This window comes from Varanus komodoensis, unplaced genomic scaffold, assembly GCF_004798865.1.
Source record: "Varanus komodoensis strain SLA01 unplaced genomic scaffold, ASM479886v1 scaffold11, whole genome shotgun sequence".
In the NCBI taxonomy this organism is placed as follows: Eukaryota; Metazoa; Chordata; class Lepidosauria; order Squamata; family Varanidae; genus Varanus; species Varanus komodoensis.
In genome coordinates, this window is record NW_025335317.1 from 8,809,687 (window position 1) to 8,829,034 (window position 19,348).

A 19,348-nucleotide genomic window follows, 5' to 3' on the forward strand; every position below is an offset into this window, starting at 1 on the left:
TGTGCTTAAAAATATGGACCGAATGCTGATTTTTTAAAATCTACAAATTTTTCTTACAGCTTTGTCAATTACAGGCCTGGCATATGTGAAATTTTCAGGGATATGTTGGGCATTGTAGGACTTGCTGGGCAGTGCAGCCATGCAAAGCATTGCGCCTTAAAATATTTTCCTGCTGCTCTCTCACGTTAAGAGCAATTCGTACACATCCATCGGGGGAAAAGCTTGGAATTTACTTCCAAAGAAACGCGTCTGAATCAAAACAGCTCTAGAAATTTACCCAGCCCTGCACGGCGCGGGGGGAAGGGGGCGCTCTCCAGTGACCACACCAAACATGGCAGCCTTCGCTTCAGCTACCAGAAAGCAAGATGGAGGACCCTCCCTAGTCACGCGAGAGGGGACGTCCAGAAGATTCTTGCACTTGCGATTAGGCAGAGAAACAACCCTCAGCCAAGATGGTGGCGGCGAAGCTGTCTTGCCCTCTCTTCGGGGAGCGCGGAGGTCACGTGAACAGAGCGGAGCCAATAGAGTGCGGAGGCGTGGCGCCGCCCGCTTCCCAGCGGGCTTTGCGTTGGCAAGTACGCCACTGACGCGGGGCCGGCGGCTGGGAGGTGAGTGCGGTCGCGGCTCGGCGGGCGGGCGGGCGGAGGGCGGCTTCGGACCCGGACCCGGACCCGGATCCGGACGGGCCCGCTCCTGCTTCATTACGATGCTTGGGCAGAAGGCATTGCAGGGGTAACGCAGTTCATGGCGTGAGGCCCCATCGTTTCCACACGCCCCACTCGGAGCTGTCGAGAGAGGGCCCCCCGAGGGAAGAAGAGGCGTGTGCGTTGAGGGGGGAGCCTGTGTAGCCCACCGCTGTCGTAATCATAGTTATTACATAATGCACAATATGCTGTTATAATTCGGTATTGCTTATTTTGTTATTATGTGATTACCTTTATTTAAAACTTTTATATACCGTCCATTTCCGAGGTCTCAGTACGGTCTATACACACACATCACATATATAATAATATATATTATTCATGTAGTCTAAAGTGCCTGATCCTGCCTAATCTCGGAAGCTAAGCAGGGGCCAGGTTAGGATCTAGGTGGGAGCTTGAGGCCTCTATTGGGCAAGGGGTTGAACTTCAGTGACCTTTTAGGCCCTTTCCAAGTGTAGGACTCTATTCTGTTGTACAACACTTTATGTTACATTCAGAATAGCCGTTGTGTAACAATAGTGTAATTATTGACCACCACCACCATCATTTATTTCATTTCTGTAGCAGCCCACAGCCAAAGCTTTCTGGTTGGCTTACAGCAGTGCATAAAAGAGTACAATAAAATCACGTATTGTAATATCTCATCCAAAGAAACTTTAAAAGAAGCCAAAGACATACAGTGAAGAGCAATTCTCTGAATTAGAAACAAAAAATACTTGGGATAGCTAATACCCTCAAGCCCTTGGATAATCAAGTGTGTCTTTAAAAGCTTCAGCATAAAGGTTTGTTTTAACCTGGTACTGAAAAGATACCAGGTTGGTGGCAGGGAGGTCATTTGGAGAATGGGGGCCACCAGTGACAAGCCCCCCCGCCCCGCTTTGTTGCCACTTTCTGAGTCACGGACTTGATATTCATAGGAAGGCCCTAAAGGTTGAGCATAGTGTCTGGGTAGATTGCATTTGGGAGGGGTACTCTTGCAAGTATTCCCCCAAACTGTAAGGGTTTAGTTTCCTGCCTCGTAGGATTTTCCAGTTTGGATAGGGTCTTGTCTGCTGGGTTCGGTTTTTCAAGTTTGTGATCTGCATTCCAGTGCACACACAGCCATGGAACTTACTGGATGACTCTGGGCTAGGCATTTAATCGCAGCCTAACGTACCTCACAGAGTCTTTACTGTGAGGATGGAATGGAGAAGAGGAGAATCTTAGAAGCCACCTTTGGTTCTTTGCAAGAGGGGAAAAAAGTGGGGTATAACTGCAGTGTAATAGTGCGTTGTATTTGTATCTTGTACTTTTTTTCTTGTGAAGAACTCATGGTAGCCACCCGCTTACATACCTGCATCTTACCCTCCCAGCAGCCTTGTTAGGCTTGGAATAAATGCCTGGCCCAGAGCCATCCAGCAAGCTTCATGACTAGGTACAGACTAAAAACTAGATCTCCCAGGTCCCTAGTCCAGGACTCTGACTAGTGCCTCACAGCGGATCTATTAAAAATAATAACTACTTGAAATAAAATAATATAGTATAACATCACAGAGCAAGAGAGAAATTTAAAGCAGAATAAAACCATAGTGAAAACTAATGAAAATAATTTGGGATTTTAGGAACGGAAATATATAGGTGGTTTTGGTTTAGTTTTAAGCACTGAAATTTATACAAATTACATAGATAACAAAATATCCTTACCGATTGGCATAATCAGCCTTGAAAAGAATATAAAGCAAAATGTATAATGGTGCAAATGGAACCACAGGGCTTTCTGATTTGGGCATTGGATCCATAAGTGATTTATTTAAAAAGGTGTTTGGATGTATTATCAATTTATTAGATCACCACAATATTAGTGCTCCACTCTTGATTCTAAGTAGGTGCTTCGGCCCCTGTTAATATCCCTTGAAAAGCCTCTTCTGAGAATTGAGATAAGAGACATTCACGCACATGGCTTCTTTATTCATTATGACATCATACCACTTGACTCAGCATAGTAGCTTGCTATTACAGAATGATAACTCATAATGGGCACAGGGCCAAGCATTGTTACTTGGTTTTGCATCATGTCTTTTGCATCTACTCTCTCTTTTTCCCCCCAAGACTTTGGAGAAGCCAAAAAATACAGTCTGCAAAAAAGCTTATGAAACATATTTCTTGTTAAAAATCTTGTTTTTCTTGTTAAAATTGGGATTTTCTCCCAGGTATGTATGTATAGAACTGTAACTTATACATGGATTTCATCATCAGTCTGTCTCCCCCCCCCCCCACAGTTGGTTGCCAACTGTTATAAGATTTGTAATAGATTCAGGACCAAATTTCTGCAGCAAATGTGGTATAAAGCTATTTCCCTGGGTTTTTTTATTGGAGTAGCAAGCACAAGCATTTTTCCCCTTCACCACTACTATGAAATTGTTTCCTCAGCCTCATTCACAGCGGGATTCCTGCTAAGTTGATGTTGCTTTAAAAAAAGCCCCTTATGTGATGTTTTCTGTATCTTCAAAATACATTTTTAGAGATCAGTCAGCTGAATCCTAGAATCTGGGAAAGAAGTGTAGAAGGGAGAAAACTTGTCATGTGTGGAAATGGTTGCCGCTGTCCTCAGTTTAATTCTGAATTTGTCTTTTGTTAGCATCTGGGCTTATGATTTTAGCTGTTTCAAGATTTAGGGTGCAATTCCATGTAAGATTGGAGAGAAGATAGTCCCACAATTCTCAGCATTCCTGAGCCAGCATGCATGGCTAGGGCATTTTGGAAGTTGTAGCACTTCTTTCTCCCTAAACATGCATAGGACTGCCTGTTTAGTTTCTTTAGGGTGAAAATCAAAGATTGCCTTGATGGTGATTTAATATCAAATGATAATTATCAACCATGTCACAGTGTTAAGTTTAAAGAGGATGGATGTACTAGTGACACATTCATCCAATCCTTGTCCATTTTTTTTTGCAATAATGAAGTTACAGCTACTTAAACAGCTTACTGATTTGGTATCTGTTACATCAAGGACACCAAAGGTTTAGCTGCATGGAGCTTTTGAAAAGGTGCGTTCTGCAGTGAATAGTGCAGTGCACACTCACAAACCAATCATTGTACTTGTGCTATAGTGCTCCCAGTTCTTTTGCTAGCAAACCATATCACCAGAGGGAATCGGCCATTACCTACCACACAGTATATACAACCAGCATTCCGATTTGAAAGAGGATGTGTGCTTTCATTAGCAGAGGATTCTTTGCATGCACTTCCTGTGTTTCTGATTTAGTCTAACAGCATGAGAAACTCAAATGTGAAGGTGCCTGGTGAGAGTATTATCTCGATTCCAGTCTCCCTGGCTTCAAGATTTATTAAATTACAGCAGACAAACAGGAAATTGGGCTTATGAGATGAAACCACAATCCACAAGTAATTTGGAAGATAAAGATTTCAGATAAACACCATGCAATTATTAAATGAAAAGTGCATTGTGGAACAACTTGCTTTAAAGCATGATAGATCAGTTCTTGCATGCAAAGTGAACAACATACCAACAGCTTCTCTTTGGCCTTGGGGCAACTGATGTTGATCCTAGGATCTTACGGCAGACTCTGGAGATAGAGCCATTGGAAGTATCCAACTCTGTGCCTTCTTCATACTGGTCAGTTGCTTTCAGACTTGACTGAATTCTGGTGAACACAACAACCGTTTCTCTGCCTTCCCCTCATTTCAAACTCCAGAGGTCCAGGCTGAGAGAAATCACTGCCCTCCTTCCAAAAGGAATCAAGTAGTCTTACTGAACTTTCTATCATGCAAAACAGTTTGCTCTCTCATTCAACTTTTAGAACTTATGTTCAGGCATGGGCTACATCAATATTAGAGCACATGATTAACATAGCAAAGTTCCTGGCTTAAATGTTAAATTAGGGGTGGGCAACTTGTAGCCTCCTGCTGCCATCAGCCCTAGCTGCATAAACAACGATGAGGAGTATTGGCTGCTGTAGGCAAAAACATCTGGAAAGCCACAAGTTGTTCACCCCTGTGTTAAATACCCGGCATGTCCAGGCGAAAAACAAGACCTGAACTTGAGGCCTTGGAGAGCTAACTCACCTGATGTTTGGTGCCTCCATACATCACTGCTCTTTTTTATGGTGATGTTAGGAAGCAGCCTGACTGCTCTAGTGGATCTGTTCTCCAACCTTTGGGCTGTGGAAGTCACTCTCTTGCTTTTGTATCATTACAGGCAGGAATAGCCATTGACGTTGACGTGACAGTGCAGTCATGTTGGCAGCAAGGCTGGTGTGCCTTCGGGCTCTCCCGTGCAGGAGTCTGCGCCCTGCACTCACTCAGACATCTCCTGCGTTGCGGAATTCTGCTCTGAAGACGAAGCAGTGGCTTTTGCAACCGTATCAGGTAGGTCTCTTTTTGAATCTAATCCGTGCCTTGAGCTTTCTCATTGATTTACCTCTTTAAGAGCTTTCATTGCATGTCACTCCATTTTTACATGAATTGTGATGTGCTGTAAATAATTTAGCATTTGTTTTTTTATAACCTAGCATGGCTCTGTCTCCTAATACCCAATGGTATGACTTTGAGCTGTTAGCTATTGGGTATCTTTTGCTTAGTGTGCAATGAGATACGGAAGATGTCTGCTTGTTTGCAGTTAAACCAAAGTGTGGGCCTTTGGGGATGGGTGACTTACTGCTCTGCTTCAGGAAAATACACAGACTTAGGTGTGCCCTCCTCTTCTCTCCCTGATTCACTAACCTTGATTTAAACAAGTCATATCTGTGCACATTTGGACATTAAGAGGGAACTGGTTGGTTTTAAAGTAGGAGCTTTCAGTCTCTTTTTCTGGTGGGTAAAACAGGAGGAAGCACACTATCCTGAGGCTCCCGTGCATATGTTCACATGGTGAGAAAGCCTGACTTCTGTAAGATCTGATCCAGGACATTCTGTTGAGCAGCTGTGGCCCTGCATGGTGTGAATAATGACCATGGCAGCGCAACTGGCTTAGTGATGCAGCTTCATCATAAGCAGCCTAAAATCTATCCTGTTCTTGGCCTGTTTCGCATGCCTCCATACTGGGACGGATGTTGCTTCTCTCTGGTGCAGTATCACGTGGATGTTGCATTCACGTGAGCAGCACAGCCAGCTGAGCTGGGGGCAGTCCCTTTCTTAATGGCCAGGAGATGATCAGGTAAGAAAGGCATATGAGAAAAGCCTTGCTTACATGACTGCATCATTTGCACTCCATAGCTGTGCATAATACCATTAGAGGGAAATGGGCTCCATGCCACTGAGGGTGCACTTGAAGGTGCCCTCTTCATGGTTATTATATTCTTTGAAACTGCTTACCTACTAGGGTAAACATTAATGCTTCTTGGGATTATAAAGAGAGACTGCTCTTTATGCTTGCTTAGTGCTATTTTACGTTAATCACCTAAGGAGCAATTCTGCAACTGTAGGCGGTGTCCAAAGGGCTGTCGGATATGTTTGATTCCCAGCTCTAAGGTCAGTGAACCTCAGAGCTCGGAATCAGAATCCTGCCCGCTTCTGCCTCGCAGCTGGCACAGAAATAACTCTGCTGGCTGCCTCTCCGAAGTTGAGAACACAACCTCAGATGTGGGAAAGGTAGTTGTTCAGTGGGTAGAGAGAGTGGAAAACTAGGGAGGCCTGGGTACGGGCTGTCCTGATGCTTCTCCAGCTGCCCTCCCTCCCCGTTTGGCATGCCCCAGCAAGATGGACAACGAAGCCTATCTAGTGAAAGTACGGCATGAGGCAAAAATTCCATCTTCCACTCCTCCCATCTTTCTTAGCCTCCTGATTCAGGGGTTTGTGCAGTTCCCCACAAGACTGCACCCTTAATTTCCCAGTGCTGCCCGCCCCCTGTCCTTTTTTAAAAGATGAATTGAGTGTTGGTATATGTGTTTTCTCTTAGCTTTATATGTGTTAGATGGCCAAAGAAAACTCTGGTCTCCAGTCACTTTTTCTCAGTGTCTGACTCCTGTGTCACATTATTACTGCCATAGTATTATGTGTTTTTTCCCCTAGGTGACCAGAGGAATATTCGTTAGCTGTGTTTACATAATAGAAATCTAAAATACTCTCTTCTTAATTTTTCTTGTAACAGGGGTATGCCACCAAAACTAGGATGGCTGTTCGCCGGGGAAGAACTGGTCAAGAAATTAAGGAAGCTGCTTTTGAACCAGCGATGGAGAGAGCTTTTAAAAGTAAGGGCATGCACCTCTCAGCCTTGTTCTGACTATCAAATAACAGGGAAAGCAAAGCTCAAAACCAGGATAATAGAAATTGATGACCTCTGTATTTTCACTTGTCAGTTGTAATAACCATCTATTTTAAAGGAGACATACTTGAACAGATTTAATTTTTAAATTACTTTATTTTGAAAATTGTTTAAAAATGAGACATACATTTAATACAAGCAGTGTCTTCTAAATGTAATTCATGGTTTTCTAGCAAAAGCATTTTAATTCATTATCAGAATGCGCAAGCTCAGTGTGGTGAGTGTCAGAGAAGCTGAGAACAGTGCCTCCAGCAGGCCGATCGCTCTCACTAGTCTGGTGTCTCTGCAGGGTCACCCAAGGTAGAATGGTCAATGCTGAAGCTCCAGACTAAGATGTGTCCACCCTCTTCAGGAGTAATCATCACCATCAGCAGAAGGGAATGGATTTCTCTAATGTTGATGGGGCAGAGAAACTCCTGAAGGGCAGCTGCTGGGCAGCCATGGTAGTTTGAAGGCAACAGTGGCAGAGAATCTTTCACAGACAGTGGTGGTGATGCTCAAGCTAGCTCCTCTTAATACGGTGCAAAAGAAGGCAACGGTGGACAATTCGTGAATATCTTTTACCTTGTAAGTCCTCTGATGAAATAATCCAGAATGAATCAAGATGAGGCGGCGGCGAAGATATCGAAAAACATTTTTATGCAGGCATCCAAGAAGAAATTGTTAATGCACCAAAACAAGACATCCAGTCATCCAGGCAGGTGACTGGACCACAGAAGTTGGAAACAAAATAGGATGAAATATTGTGGGAGAGGTTGCCTAGCTAGGGGTTAAAACAACCAGAGGAATGATGGAGCCAGCCATTTGTTCCTTGCAAATACATACTTCAGACGACTGATCAGATGACTACCCATGACAATCACCAGACAGCCAACATAGAAATCAAATGACCACATAATTGGAAGAAGTGGGTGGAGAAATTGTACTCTCACAGCCAAAATAAGACCAGGAGCAGACTGGTAGTGACCATGAATTATTAATATCAAAAATCAGAGTAAAACTGAAGATAGTAAAACTGCTAAGATACTACATATTTTAAAAAACATTCCTAACTTGACCATGAACCAGAAGAATTGTGAACTGAAACCCAATACATTATTAGGAAAGAATAAAGGTAAAGGTTTCCCCTTAACATTAAGTCCAGTCATGCCTGACTCTAGGGGGTGGTGCTCATCTCTGTTTCCTAGCCGAGGGAGCCAGCGTTTGTCCACAGACAGTCTCCGTAGTCATGTGGCCGGCATGGCTAAACGCCGAAGTGCATGGAATGCTGTTACCTGCCCACCGGAGTGGTACCTTTTTATCTACTTGCATTTGCATGCTTTCGAACTGCAAGGTTGGCAGGAGCTGGGACGGAGCAACGGGAACTCACCCCATTGTGCAGATTCAAACCGGCGACCTTTCGATCAACCAACCCAGCAGTACAGTGGTTTAAATCACTGCGCCAACTGCAGTCCCTTAGGGAACAATGCAAAAACACAATTCCTATAGCGCAAAAGAGTGGGGGAGAGGGGAGCCTAGATGGGTTGCAGAAGAAACCTGATTTCACGTGCGAAGTGATTCTGAAGGTGATGCCGCAAATAATTTTATCATGTATGCAGTGAGAAATGCTTGCCATTCAAAACAGATCCAAAAAGAAATAATTTGGAATCTTTCTTTCCAAGATTCCAAATCTTACTCATTCATATTTGCAAGTTCATATTGCAATATTGCAAATACATGTTGAATCCTGAAATGCACCAACGAAATTCAGGAGATGATCAGTCTGTACAGTTCTAAACCAACCTTCCTCAACTGTGCAGCCACCATACATGTTGGATTTCAACTCCCACCATCCTCTGCCAGCAGAGCTACCATTCAGAAATGCTGGAAGGTGTAGCCTAGAACACATGGAAATCACAAGGTTGGACTCGAAGAAACTATCAACGCTGAAGCATGAGACAGACAATAGGTGTGAAATTACCAGACTTTGCAGCAATTTCCTCAGTCCTGTGGTGATAATGATATACAGATGTAGATAATCTCAGGTGTGGAGGAGACCTTCAGGAAGGCTAGATTAATAGATGAACGTTTAGCTATTAAGTTGTAAAATCAAAATAAACCTATGTTTTTCCTCTGGAGAGGTTTCTATGTTCAACGTAACTCAAAATGCTCAGCCTAAATTTTTTATGTAAAGAGAGGCTTGATCTTACAGATCCCATTGGGTAGACTGCTGGCCATAAGAGGCTGGATGTTACAGTGGGCTTTTGGATCTAAGCATCTAAATTAAAAATGATTATGCACGTCAAGCCAACTTGTGAATCTGCCAATCTAAATCTCATTTGTCGATGTATCACAGTCCCCCATGAGGTTGATAACTGTTTGACTTTTGCTGACTCTTTGGGGCAATTATGGGTGGCAATAAATGGCCACTGAGTGATGTATGGTATAGTGAGTAGAAATCTGTGCCAGCCAGATATACTTCCATGCTTGTAATTATTCTGACTTATATCTGCTTGTCTACTATCTGTACCTGAACTTAATTATCTCCAATCACAAGCTGCGCATATCAAAACACATAACGGTTTGACCGTTCAGCATGTATTTCATAGAAATCAGACATGTAGTACAAAATTTTAGAAAAATTGTTTTGGTGTGATCCCTAACTGAGGAGAGGAAAGCATTTCAAGAATTAGAATGATTGAGGTTTTTTTTTCCTCTGCTAGTTGATCGGCTGGGAAGATGGTTTGTTGCTGGAGGTGCTGTCGTCGGTCTTGGAGCTGTCTGTTACTATGGACTGGGGATGTCCAATGAGATTGGAGCCATTGAAAAAGCTGCGTAAGCAAAAAACCTAAAGTATATTGGAGGTTTGGTTTGGTTTGTTTTTTTAACCAAGACTAGGTAGTTCTATTGTAAGCTGTCCCAAGACATCAGGGATGGACAGGTTAGGAAAGCTTTAAATAGATAGATAGTCAGAATAACTAATGTGGAGTTAGGGGATAACAAAAAATGTTTGTTCCCTTCTCAGGCACTTCAGAAATTGTGGTAGAATGTGTGGGTTCTTTCTGATTCAGGAAACATGGAACTAGAATAGATCTAATAAGCGTGGCTATTTCTTAAGCCTTGGCTAAATCGGCACAGATTTAAAAAAACCCACAAAGCTGTACATTGGTTTCCTGTCAAATAGGGAAACAGTTGTTTGTACTGGAAATTATGGGACGGTGGGGGGGGGGGGCAGATGTCAATTTGAGAATGTTTCTTTTACTACATAAAATATATAAGTAATAGTTTGCCTTATGGTACATTAATGTTTCAAATACCATAATCAAGTATTTTATTTTTTTAAAACTTGACCTGTAAATTTTAATGCACATATTCCACAGCTAATGCTCTGTTGACAGTGAAGTTAATCTTCAGCTGGTAGACCTGCTGCTAAAGTCATGCTAGTATTTTGCTCAGGTTATTTTGGTTCTGGTGTGTTAATGAACTGAGATAAAATATCAGAGACTCTTTCCTTCTAATGTTGACAAGTCCTCTGTTAGTATCTGGAAAGCAGTATTTCAAAAAGGCACCTAAGTACTGAGCTACCATGCAAATTTATTTCAGTGTAATTGCCTACAGATCTAAAAAAGACTTATCAGTTGAGATACCAAAGACTGCTCTGAAAGGGCAGGTGCTGTGTAATTAGAGGGATAGTCACAGGAAGAAGAACTATAGAAACCAGTGGGAATTAAATTAGTTATGAGTAACTTGTCTCATTTATTTCAGTGAAACTCCTCTTAGCATGATGATGTATGGATCCAGTCTGTTTTTTAACTGTTCACTTGATATGCTACCCATAAATAATACATGGTATCCTAAAGGGACAGAACTTCAAGTTCATGTCATCAACAGGGATGTCAGAAAAAAACCATGATGGAATCAAATGAGTTGGAATTCCTGTGAACCTATCAGTAGTTTCCATAAAGCACCTAGCTTTTTCACAATTGCATGGATTCCACGGAGTTGCAGGCCGTATTTTAACTTCTGGGGGGATTGTATTAAGTGGCACTTGTGCTAATGCACATTAGAGCAAATGGAATACAATTCTCATACATTCCAAAACAAAGCCAGTTCCATCAGTGAAAAGACAACAGAGCAAAAGATGTGAGCCATGGGTAGAATGGTTTTAACTAAATCCACACACCCTAGTCAAGGACCTGTTGCATTGAAGCCCTTCTATATGGTGTCAGGGGTAGGGTGTGGAGTAAGGATTATTGCTTGCTGTAGTGTTCCACAGAATGTTCTTGTGTTTTCTGTTTGTTGCTAGTATCTGGCCACAGTACGTGAAAGACAGAATCCGGTCCACCTACATGTATTTTGCCGGAAGTGTTGGCTTGACAGCTTTGTCTGCTGTACTCGTCAGTAGATCTCCTGCTCTGATGGGTATGATGATGAAGGGCTCTTGGCTGGTAAGATCTCTTTTAGTGTCATCTACCTGCACACATCAGAGAACATATTGCAAGAGAAGTCTTCCACTATTCATTGACGGAGTTAGGTTTTCTCATAAGCAGCAAAGGCTCCCTGAAGTGCAGTTGATGAAAAGGCTGCCCTGTGGACCACTTTCTTTAAAAAGAACAAGTGGTTTCAAGCCCATGTGAGTGGCATTCCTTCGCTCAAGGAACCCTGAGAGTGGAGGACATGGGCGTCCTCTGATTCTGCTTGCAGTAGCGAAAAGATGAGAGGGGTACAGGTCACTATTCTGCAGGTGTAGGCAGTCCATTCTGCAGTTGGGTGGTGACAGAGAGAGTGCCTCAGAGTGATAAAGTATAGTTGAGAATGCTGGGCTGGGGCTTGGGAGATCTGGGTTCAAGTTCCCTCTCAGCCGTGGAACTCTCTGGCTAACTTCAGGTCAGTCACAGGCACTCAGCCCAACCTACCTCACAGAGTCGTCATTGTGAGAAGATTGAGAGGAAGAAGGGAATTAGGTAGGTCACCTTGACTTCCTTGAAAGGAGAAAAAGGCAGGATATGAAATAACAGCGAGTCAAGCGTAGAACAAGTATGACTTGACAGCTAACACAAGGCAGTTGCTTCTTTAGCAGCTTTGCTAACAATTCAGATGAATGGGGGATTCAGTGCTGCTACCGGGGCCTCTGTCTGTGTGATGAAGGGCAAGCATGTAATGGGCTTCCTCACACAGGCCGGCTCTAATGCCAGAAGTAACCTGGTGTCTTGAATGAGTGGGGTCCATATTGCTGGGGCTGGTGGGCAGGTTTTCCGTGGCTCCCATCACTGAACCATGTAATAACAAAGCCTCTGAGGTGTATCTGCTGAATTTGCTTGTCATTGGTGGGAGGCAAGAGGTCATGCATGGCTCCCTGCCTTATCACGCAGCTGTAAACAAAGAGTTTTGTAAGAGCACACTATAGTGGGCTGGTGGGCTGGGCACTGCATCACTGCAGTCCCTTCGCTGCCCTGAAATTCCAGCACTGGTGATGGAAGTGTTTTCTACAGGTGAAAGTTAGGCGGGGACAGTACTAATCGCCGAGCTCTACCTTTTTTGTCCGAAACATTTTTCTAGTACAGCTTTTGACTTAATGTTTAGCAGTCACAATACTGGATGCTTCTTAATTTAGTAAAATGCTGTCTTTATGTAGAAGGTCATAGAAATAGAACATACATAAATGTGAACAAGATGTATAAAAAAATTAAGTGTTAGCCACTAAGCTACGTATGTGCAGCGAGTTCAATGGCATGTGAAATGATTTTCAGGGACCTGGAATGGCAGGTCTTGCTACATAAGGGTTTGTTTACGTTACCAAACAATAGATCAATTCTAGGTTGAGTAACTCTCTACAGTGTCCTAAAGTGGTATTTTGCTAGCCTATCCAGTAATGTTGATACGCTTAAATGCTGATCCAAACACGACAATTTTCAGCACGCACCTAAAAATATAATGGTGATTGAGATGCACATTAGTTTCCCAGTGATACCCATCAGAAGAACAGAATTCGGTTCAGCTTCCTAATGCCTGTGGAAAGCCCCTGAATAAATATTGCAGGTGGAAAGCCCCTGAATAAATATTGCAGGTGAACTTCAGACAGCTGTAAAGCATTAAATAAAACAGCTAATAAAATTGGCTTATTATTAATTTTTTTCAGGCGATAGGTGCAACCTTTGCAGCAATGATTGGTGCCGGAATGTTAGTTAGATCTATAGATTATGAACATAGCCCTGTCCCTAAACACCTGGCTTGGATGCTGCATGCAGGTATGTGACTTCTAATCTCCTGTGCGTCTTTTCTTAGCTGGCATCAGATCCCCTGAACAGCTCACCTCACCGGAACATATTTCTATCCCTGCTTGTGGTCACAAGCACACTTGATAATCAAGTCTTGTCTTAGCTTGTATTAATCGTGTGATTGCAAGCACTGCAATGCATTGGTTCTAGATTGTGGGCTGCGCTCTCCTGCCAGATGCAGAATGTCTGGACATGAGTTGTAGTGTTCCAGGGAGTAACCTTAAGGCAGTGGGAACTTTTTTCCCTTACTTGCCGGGACATGGGTAGGGTGACTGTTCGCTGAAATCCATCGGGCTAAAGGGGATGACCATTTCCATGCTTATCCTGTCACCTTGACCTGATGCTGGGAAGAGTGGCTCTGGCATTGTCCTAATGTCCTGTGTATAGTTGGGTTCAGGACGGAGGCTTCTTAGTCTGTTCCATAGACCTTCCCATACAGCAGCAGACAATAAGTACCTGACTTTACAAAAGGATATGAGTGTCCCATGCTGCAGAACTTTTGGGTGGTTCAGTGTCAGGGGCAGGCCAAAGATGGAATACCTTTACAGTGGGGGCACAAGCGCAGAATGTTCAAACGACAGTGGCTTGGAGCCACATATCCACAGATGTGATCGTGCTTAACTGGGCTGTGGTCATGCACAGTATTCCACACGCGCACGAGGGAATCTTGGTTGCTCCCTTTGGGCGGCATTTCCTTGTAACTTCCAAAACGACCCTTCAGTACCAAACAGACCAAAAGCCCTAGGATCTACAGCTAGAACTTGCTCATCTTCGCATGCATGCATGCACCGTAGGCTTTCGAGCCTAGGAAATTGCCCCCAGCCAGTGAAATAAATACCTGCTCTAGACAGTCGAGCTGGCATAATCTGAGAACTTCAGTATCAGCAGTGTGAGTAGGTGTACAAGGTAGGAATGTGGATGTCTCTTGTTCAGCTATCCCTCAGCCACAAACCTGTGACGAGAGTTTAGACAACTTTCTGTCGCTCTGTCTTTCTGCCTCAGACCTTGTGATAAAGAGCTAATAAAAGCCTTTCACACATTTAAAATATGTTTGAATCAACTGTTGCTTGGGAGCATAAAAGGTTCTAGAGTGGAGGGCACTATTGCATAGCTATGAAATTTGTTTCAGGGCCTTTGCATTAACATGTTGGGTCCCTCTATTTTATACCACTCAGTATACCTCCAGAATTTAAATTGGATCTAACATAGATCACAGTTTGTAGCTGCTCTATAAAGGAGGGTAGGGGGAATAGAAGTCAGAGTGCTCTGACTATTGCAGAGGATGTTATGCTTGCCTCAGCACCATACATTAGTGGCTTGAGTACTTGCCACTGACAAGGACTTTTGGGCTCAGAGTGTGTGTGTGTGAGAAGAACATAAAGCAATGCTTCCCACCCCATCTTCTCCGTGTTTGTGTTGGCTCCACATGTTCACCGAGCACCTGCACTGAAAGAGAAACAGTTCATGAAAATCCCAATTGCAGATGCCCCGTGATGCTAGGTTATTCCACTGTATAAACAAACCACTGAAAATGCTAGACTGTAGGCAGTGTGCCCCTCATGCAGATATGTCACGGAATTAACCACAGCTCCGTCTTTCTTCTGCTTAGGTGTAATGGGTGCTGTGGTGGCTCCTCTCACTCTTCTGGGCGGCCCTCTGCTCATCCGAGCGGCTTGGTACACAGCAGGGATTGTAGGTGGGCTCTCCACTGTGGCCATGTGCGCACCAAGCGAGAAATTTCTGAACATGGGGGCCCCTCTGGGAGTCGGCTTTGGCCTTGTGCTTGCTTCTTCCGTTGGTAAGTGGACTGTGCTACCTTAAGAACGTGCCTCAAGTGCCCAGAATCAAAAGTATTTGATACAGTTAATATGTACATGGATTTTTATGCATTTAATTTAATTGAACATTTAATTTAACATTGAGCTTTATGTATTCAGGCTATTCACCTAGCATATATGCAGTGCAAATAGATCCTGCATTGCATACATTTCTCACCATATTAGAAATCCTTACATTGAGACTAGAATCACCTGATTCTCTTTGCCTGTTTGAGGACTTGTGAAGAGCAAATATCTGACAGCTCCAATTAAACATTACAAAAGGGAGATTGAAACAGTGTCATGCCATATTCAGGATCATCCAGTGATCCCATTATTGATGAAGAGCTGGTTTTGGTAATTCTTTCCATTATGTTGTGTTTGTAGCATTTGAAAGAGCTCTGCATGTCTAGTGTATGTGCACAGTCAGAGAATGCATGCTTTGTTCTTGACATCCTTTCTGTGTGTCTTTCAGGATCCATGTTCTTCCCTCCAACATCTGCATTTGGCGCTGGCCTCTATTCTGTGGCCGTTTATGGGGGCTTGGTCCTTTTTAGTTTGTTCCTGCTCTATGATACTCAGAAAGTGGTAAAACGTGCAGAGACTCAACCGCTGTATGGTGTAGGTCTCCAGAAGTATGATCCCATCAATTCGTAAGTCTATCCTTTTGCTAAATGTAGCATAAACTGACAGGCCAGATTTAGAGAAGCTCAGTCTTGTGGAATACTAGAAAATGTGGCTTGTTTCTGGGTCCTCCCTGCTGTGCCAGAAATCCATGCATAGTCTCCTAACAGTGGGCTCACCAATGCAGAGAAGCCTGTGGGCATGGAGCGCACATCCACACGGTAGTGCCAGTGCTCCCCCCCGTAGCAGCCCTGGCCTTGCCCTAGTGTAATGATGCAACAGAGTCACCTGGTGAAGAGCAGGCCCTCGCACAGTGTGCTTGGCACACTGCTCCTGGGAAGGGGAGGCTGACAGATGCATGGCAAATTGCCTGCAGCCCCTTTGAGCCCAGCTGTAATACAAGTGAGCGACAGAGCCAGAAGGACCCATGGAAAACGTTGGATACTTTTGCCAAGGTTCTCCAAATAGTTTCTGCACTGACCCCGTCAGAGCTTTACATGAGTTCTCAGTAGTCTTTCCCCTCCCGGGCCCAAACTTTACAGAGGCCTTATGCCAGAGTTGAGGAAACTACAGTCCTCCAGATGTGGTTGGACCACACCTCCCCGGAGGTGCAAAGTAACGGATTACTAGGTTTGGACCAGCCTGCAGTTCTGCAGCTGGAATTATGCATCCTTTAGTAAAAGGTTTACTGTCATTGTGCTCTATGTGGCTTTTAAAGTTAGAAAGTAAGAGGCACAATAGGAGGCTGGGTTTGGCAGTAGTTACACCTGCTGCTGGTAACTCTTTAGATGGTTGCCAGTACACCAGCTGAGTGAGTCTTAAAAGCATGCGCATATATATTATATTCTGTAATAGTAGTCTTCAGACAGCTAAGCAAGGGAGAGCTATGAAATTCTCTGGTTCTTGACCGTGAATCATGAATGAAGATGGGTGGGCAGGTTGGCTAGTAAAAGTTAGCATAGAGTAGTAATTTTTTGGACTTACTGCAAGGGCTGTTCTAACAGACTAAATGAATTTAGATAAGAATCGGATGCTCCTACAATGCAAGCAGGTCGTCCTTTTCTGCATGAGAGAGGCCAGTGCAGAATCTCGGCCAGTTATTTTATTGCTGAGGTATGTTGAACTTGGGCCTGCTTCTCTTGTGTTTCAGGTGTATGGGTATTTACATGGACACGCTCAACATCTTTATCAGAGTGGCCACTATGCTTGCGACTGGCGGCGGCGGCAGGAAGAAGTAGAGAGCCACTTCCTTTGGCAGACCATACTGGCAGGTCATCAGGCACTTTGGCTTGTCTGCTTAGTGCATAATACCTAATAAAATTTCCATTGTGTACAAGCAGCTTTCATGTAGAAGCCGGACATTCTAAGCACTTCGACATGACCTTTAAGGTGTTTTCAGTGTAATGTGACTTGGCTCATTTTCCTGTTTAACTTTTAAACAGTTGAGTGGAAACTAGATTGCTGCATACCACATTCAGTCATCTCCTCTCTAATTGGGGGTGAATGGCAGAGAAGTTAATTTCAATATATGTATATTTGTTGCAGGTATCAGTTCAGTTCCTTCCTTTGAAAAGGTGAAGCTCTATGCTATGCTGTAATCTCCCTTCATATATAGGAATAGCCCAGGAGAACCCCATTTAAGCCTTTTTGGAAGGCACTGGAAACAGATATGTTCTCAAACTATTTATAGCCGATTAACTGTGCTGAAATGCATAATATATTGATAACAGCTGAGTGTAGCCACCACCTACTTGTGACTTGTGATACCTAATTTTTAAAAGGATAATTATTAGGATTCTCCTTGCACATCAGCAGAAAATTGGGGAACTACTAACTAGTATTTGTTCTGCTGTTACACAACTACCATCAAGCCTGTAACTTCTCTTTGAAAAGAAAAATAGTTAAGGCAAGGTGAATAAGGCATGGTAAAGGCAGTCTCTTGAATGGGCACCAGTTGGGAATTTCAGACTCCTTTAAAACTCAAGCTGGGAAGCAAATTTCATTTTAGAACGTTTTCTTCTCTACTCCCAACTCAAAATCCCATTAACTTCACTGTCATAAGTTTCTTTTGATTTTATCCCAAGATGCAAGTGAGGGGCTTCTTTCCTGAGCAACTGAGCAATGAGTTCTAAAAGACATTCAAGTGGGGTGTCCCTTTAATTCAACAACCACATTTTTTGCAACTAAGATTTGTATAAGCTGGCAGAACAGATGTATGAAAATTTATCAGGTAGAATAAAAGCTATTTTGGAAAGTGCTGTAGCCTCGTAATTTCTTTAACACTCATCTATTGAACCATTGTTATGCAACAGTTCAATGACTTTATTCTCCTTCTACCATGCCAATATATGCTTGTACCAGTTTCGGAAACAATAAAAGTCCTAGCCCAGCAGTTTATCAGTGTTTTATTTGATGATATAGAAAGACCTTGATTTGGTTAAAATTTTACTTTAATAACTGAAGCCATTTTCATTTCCTAAAATATCCTTCTCAAGGAAAATTTAAAAGAATTAGGTGGTCAGTGTTACATCACATATATGTCATGTAATACTACATTTTTATCCAAAGCCAGCCATTCTATTCAACAAATGGGGCATTTGTATACAATACTGTAACTCGGACCTTCTTAAAAGCAAGTTACTTAGGCACTGTGACTATCTTAGAGATCAGGCCAAAATAAGTACTTTTCCAAAACAAGAAAACATGTTTATAATTGCTAAGAGCTAGGTACATTCCTCATCCTCTGAGAAGCTATATGGGAAGGGGTTCATAGATACAGGGAAAGATAAGGCCCAGTTTTTCCTCCATGGGAGCTCGCATACATTGGGCCCAGTGTTTGCCAAGGTAGCCAGTACCAATTGCCTCGTAAGGCAAATAAATCTAAATTATTTGCTGTCCCAACATTGATTTTTGCAGCAGATTTCACACATTGTCTTTAGTTCTTGAATAACCCTAATAGGAAACTTTTCTAAAACCTGCCTTGGGAATAAATTCAGCAATTATTTTCAGCAAATCACTTCGCATTTAATATACTGAGTGCAATTTCTTTGTATGCAATTTGGGGTAGAAAGAAAAATCCCTGTTCTTTGACTTGCAGTTGGGGGAAATGAACTTTTTACTCCTTTCCCCAGGCAGCCCTCAGAAACTATCCATTGCAATTCTAACTTTCAGGTGGTGGAGTAAACCTGTGTGCTATGTTTATTACCCACAATTTCCTAGTAGTGTCTGCATCTAGTGCTGATTAGCAGCAATAGTACAAGATCAGCTGACCCCGAGCTGGTATCCACCTGGTGTTTTGAACCACAACTTCCAGCTTCCCAATCCTTGGACATGCCAGGTGGAACTGGTGGAACCTCAAGTTGAAAACATCTGAAGGCAACAGATTAAGGAAGGTGTTCCTACATAAATCTCTGAACACTCATAATCTTGATGTTTTATTTTAATAGCACAATAAATTTGCTAAAGTTCAAGAGGTGCAGCAACTTGTTGCTGCTGAATTCTGTAATGATAACTATGAATATAGATCTTAAAATCACCTATGTTTAGATTTGTACTTACTGCAGTGCCGTTTTAGACAGGATATGGAAACTGGTAATATAGCCTTCGATGAGGGAGTGGGTTGGGAGTAAGGCAGATGGCAACCGTTATTTTGAGGAGGAATTAGGGGATCTGAGAAAGCTGGAG

The 19,348-nt window shown here is 43.0% G+C and overlaps 1 protein-coding gene across 1 annotated transcript; it reads left to right on the plus strand.

The window, feature by feature from the left end:
* Positions 1-554: 554 nt before the first annotated feature.
* GHITM (growth hormone inducible transmembrane protein) lies at positions 555-18,056 on the plus strand. Its single transcript, XM_044420336.1, has 9 exons — positions 555-608; positions 4,903-5,072; positions 6,793-6,892; positions 9,669-9,780; positions 11,252-11,393; positions 13,085-13,193; positions 14,833-15,021; positions 15,516-15,693; positions 16,815-18,056. The coding sequence occupies exons 2-9, from the start codon at positions 4,941-4,943 to the stop codon at positions 16,900-16,902; spliced, it is 1,050 nt and encodes a 349-aa protein (XP_044276271.1). The 5' UTR covers positions 555-608; positions 4,903-4,940; the 3' UTR covers positions 16,903-18,056.
* The last annotated feature ends 1,292 nt before the right edge of the window (positions 18,057-19,348 follow it).

Excerpts from the sequence above, each read along its gene's own strand:
- GHITM (XM_044420336.1), top strand. The coding sequence starts at position 4,941 with ATGTTGGCAGCAAGGCTGGTGTGCCTTCGGGCTCTCCCGTGCAGGAGT. Across the intron at positions 11,394-13,084 it reads TGATGAAGGGCTCTTGGCTG|GCGATAGGTGCAACCTTTGC; the intron begins GTAAGATCTCTT and ends AATTTTTTTCAG. Across the intron at positions 15,694-16,814 it reads AAGTATGATCCCATCAATTC|GTGTATGGGTATTTACATGG; the intron begins GTAAGTCTATCC and ends CTTGTGTTTCAG.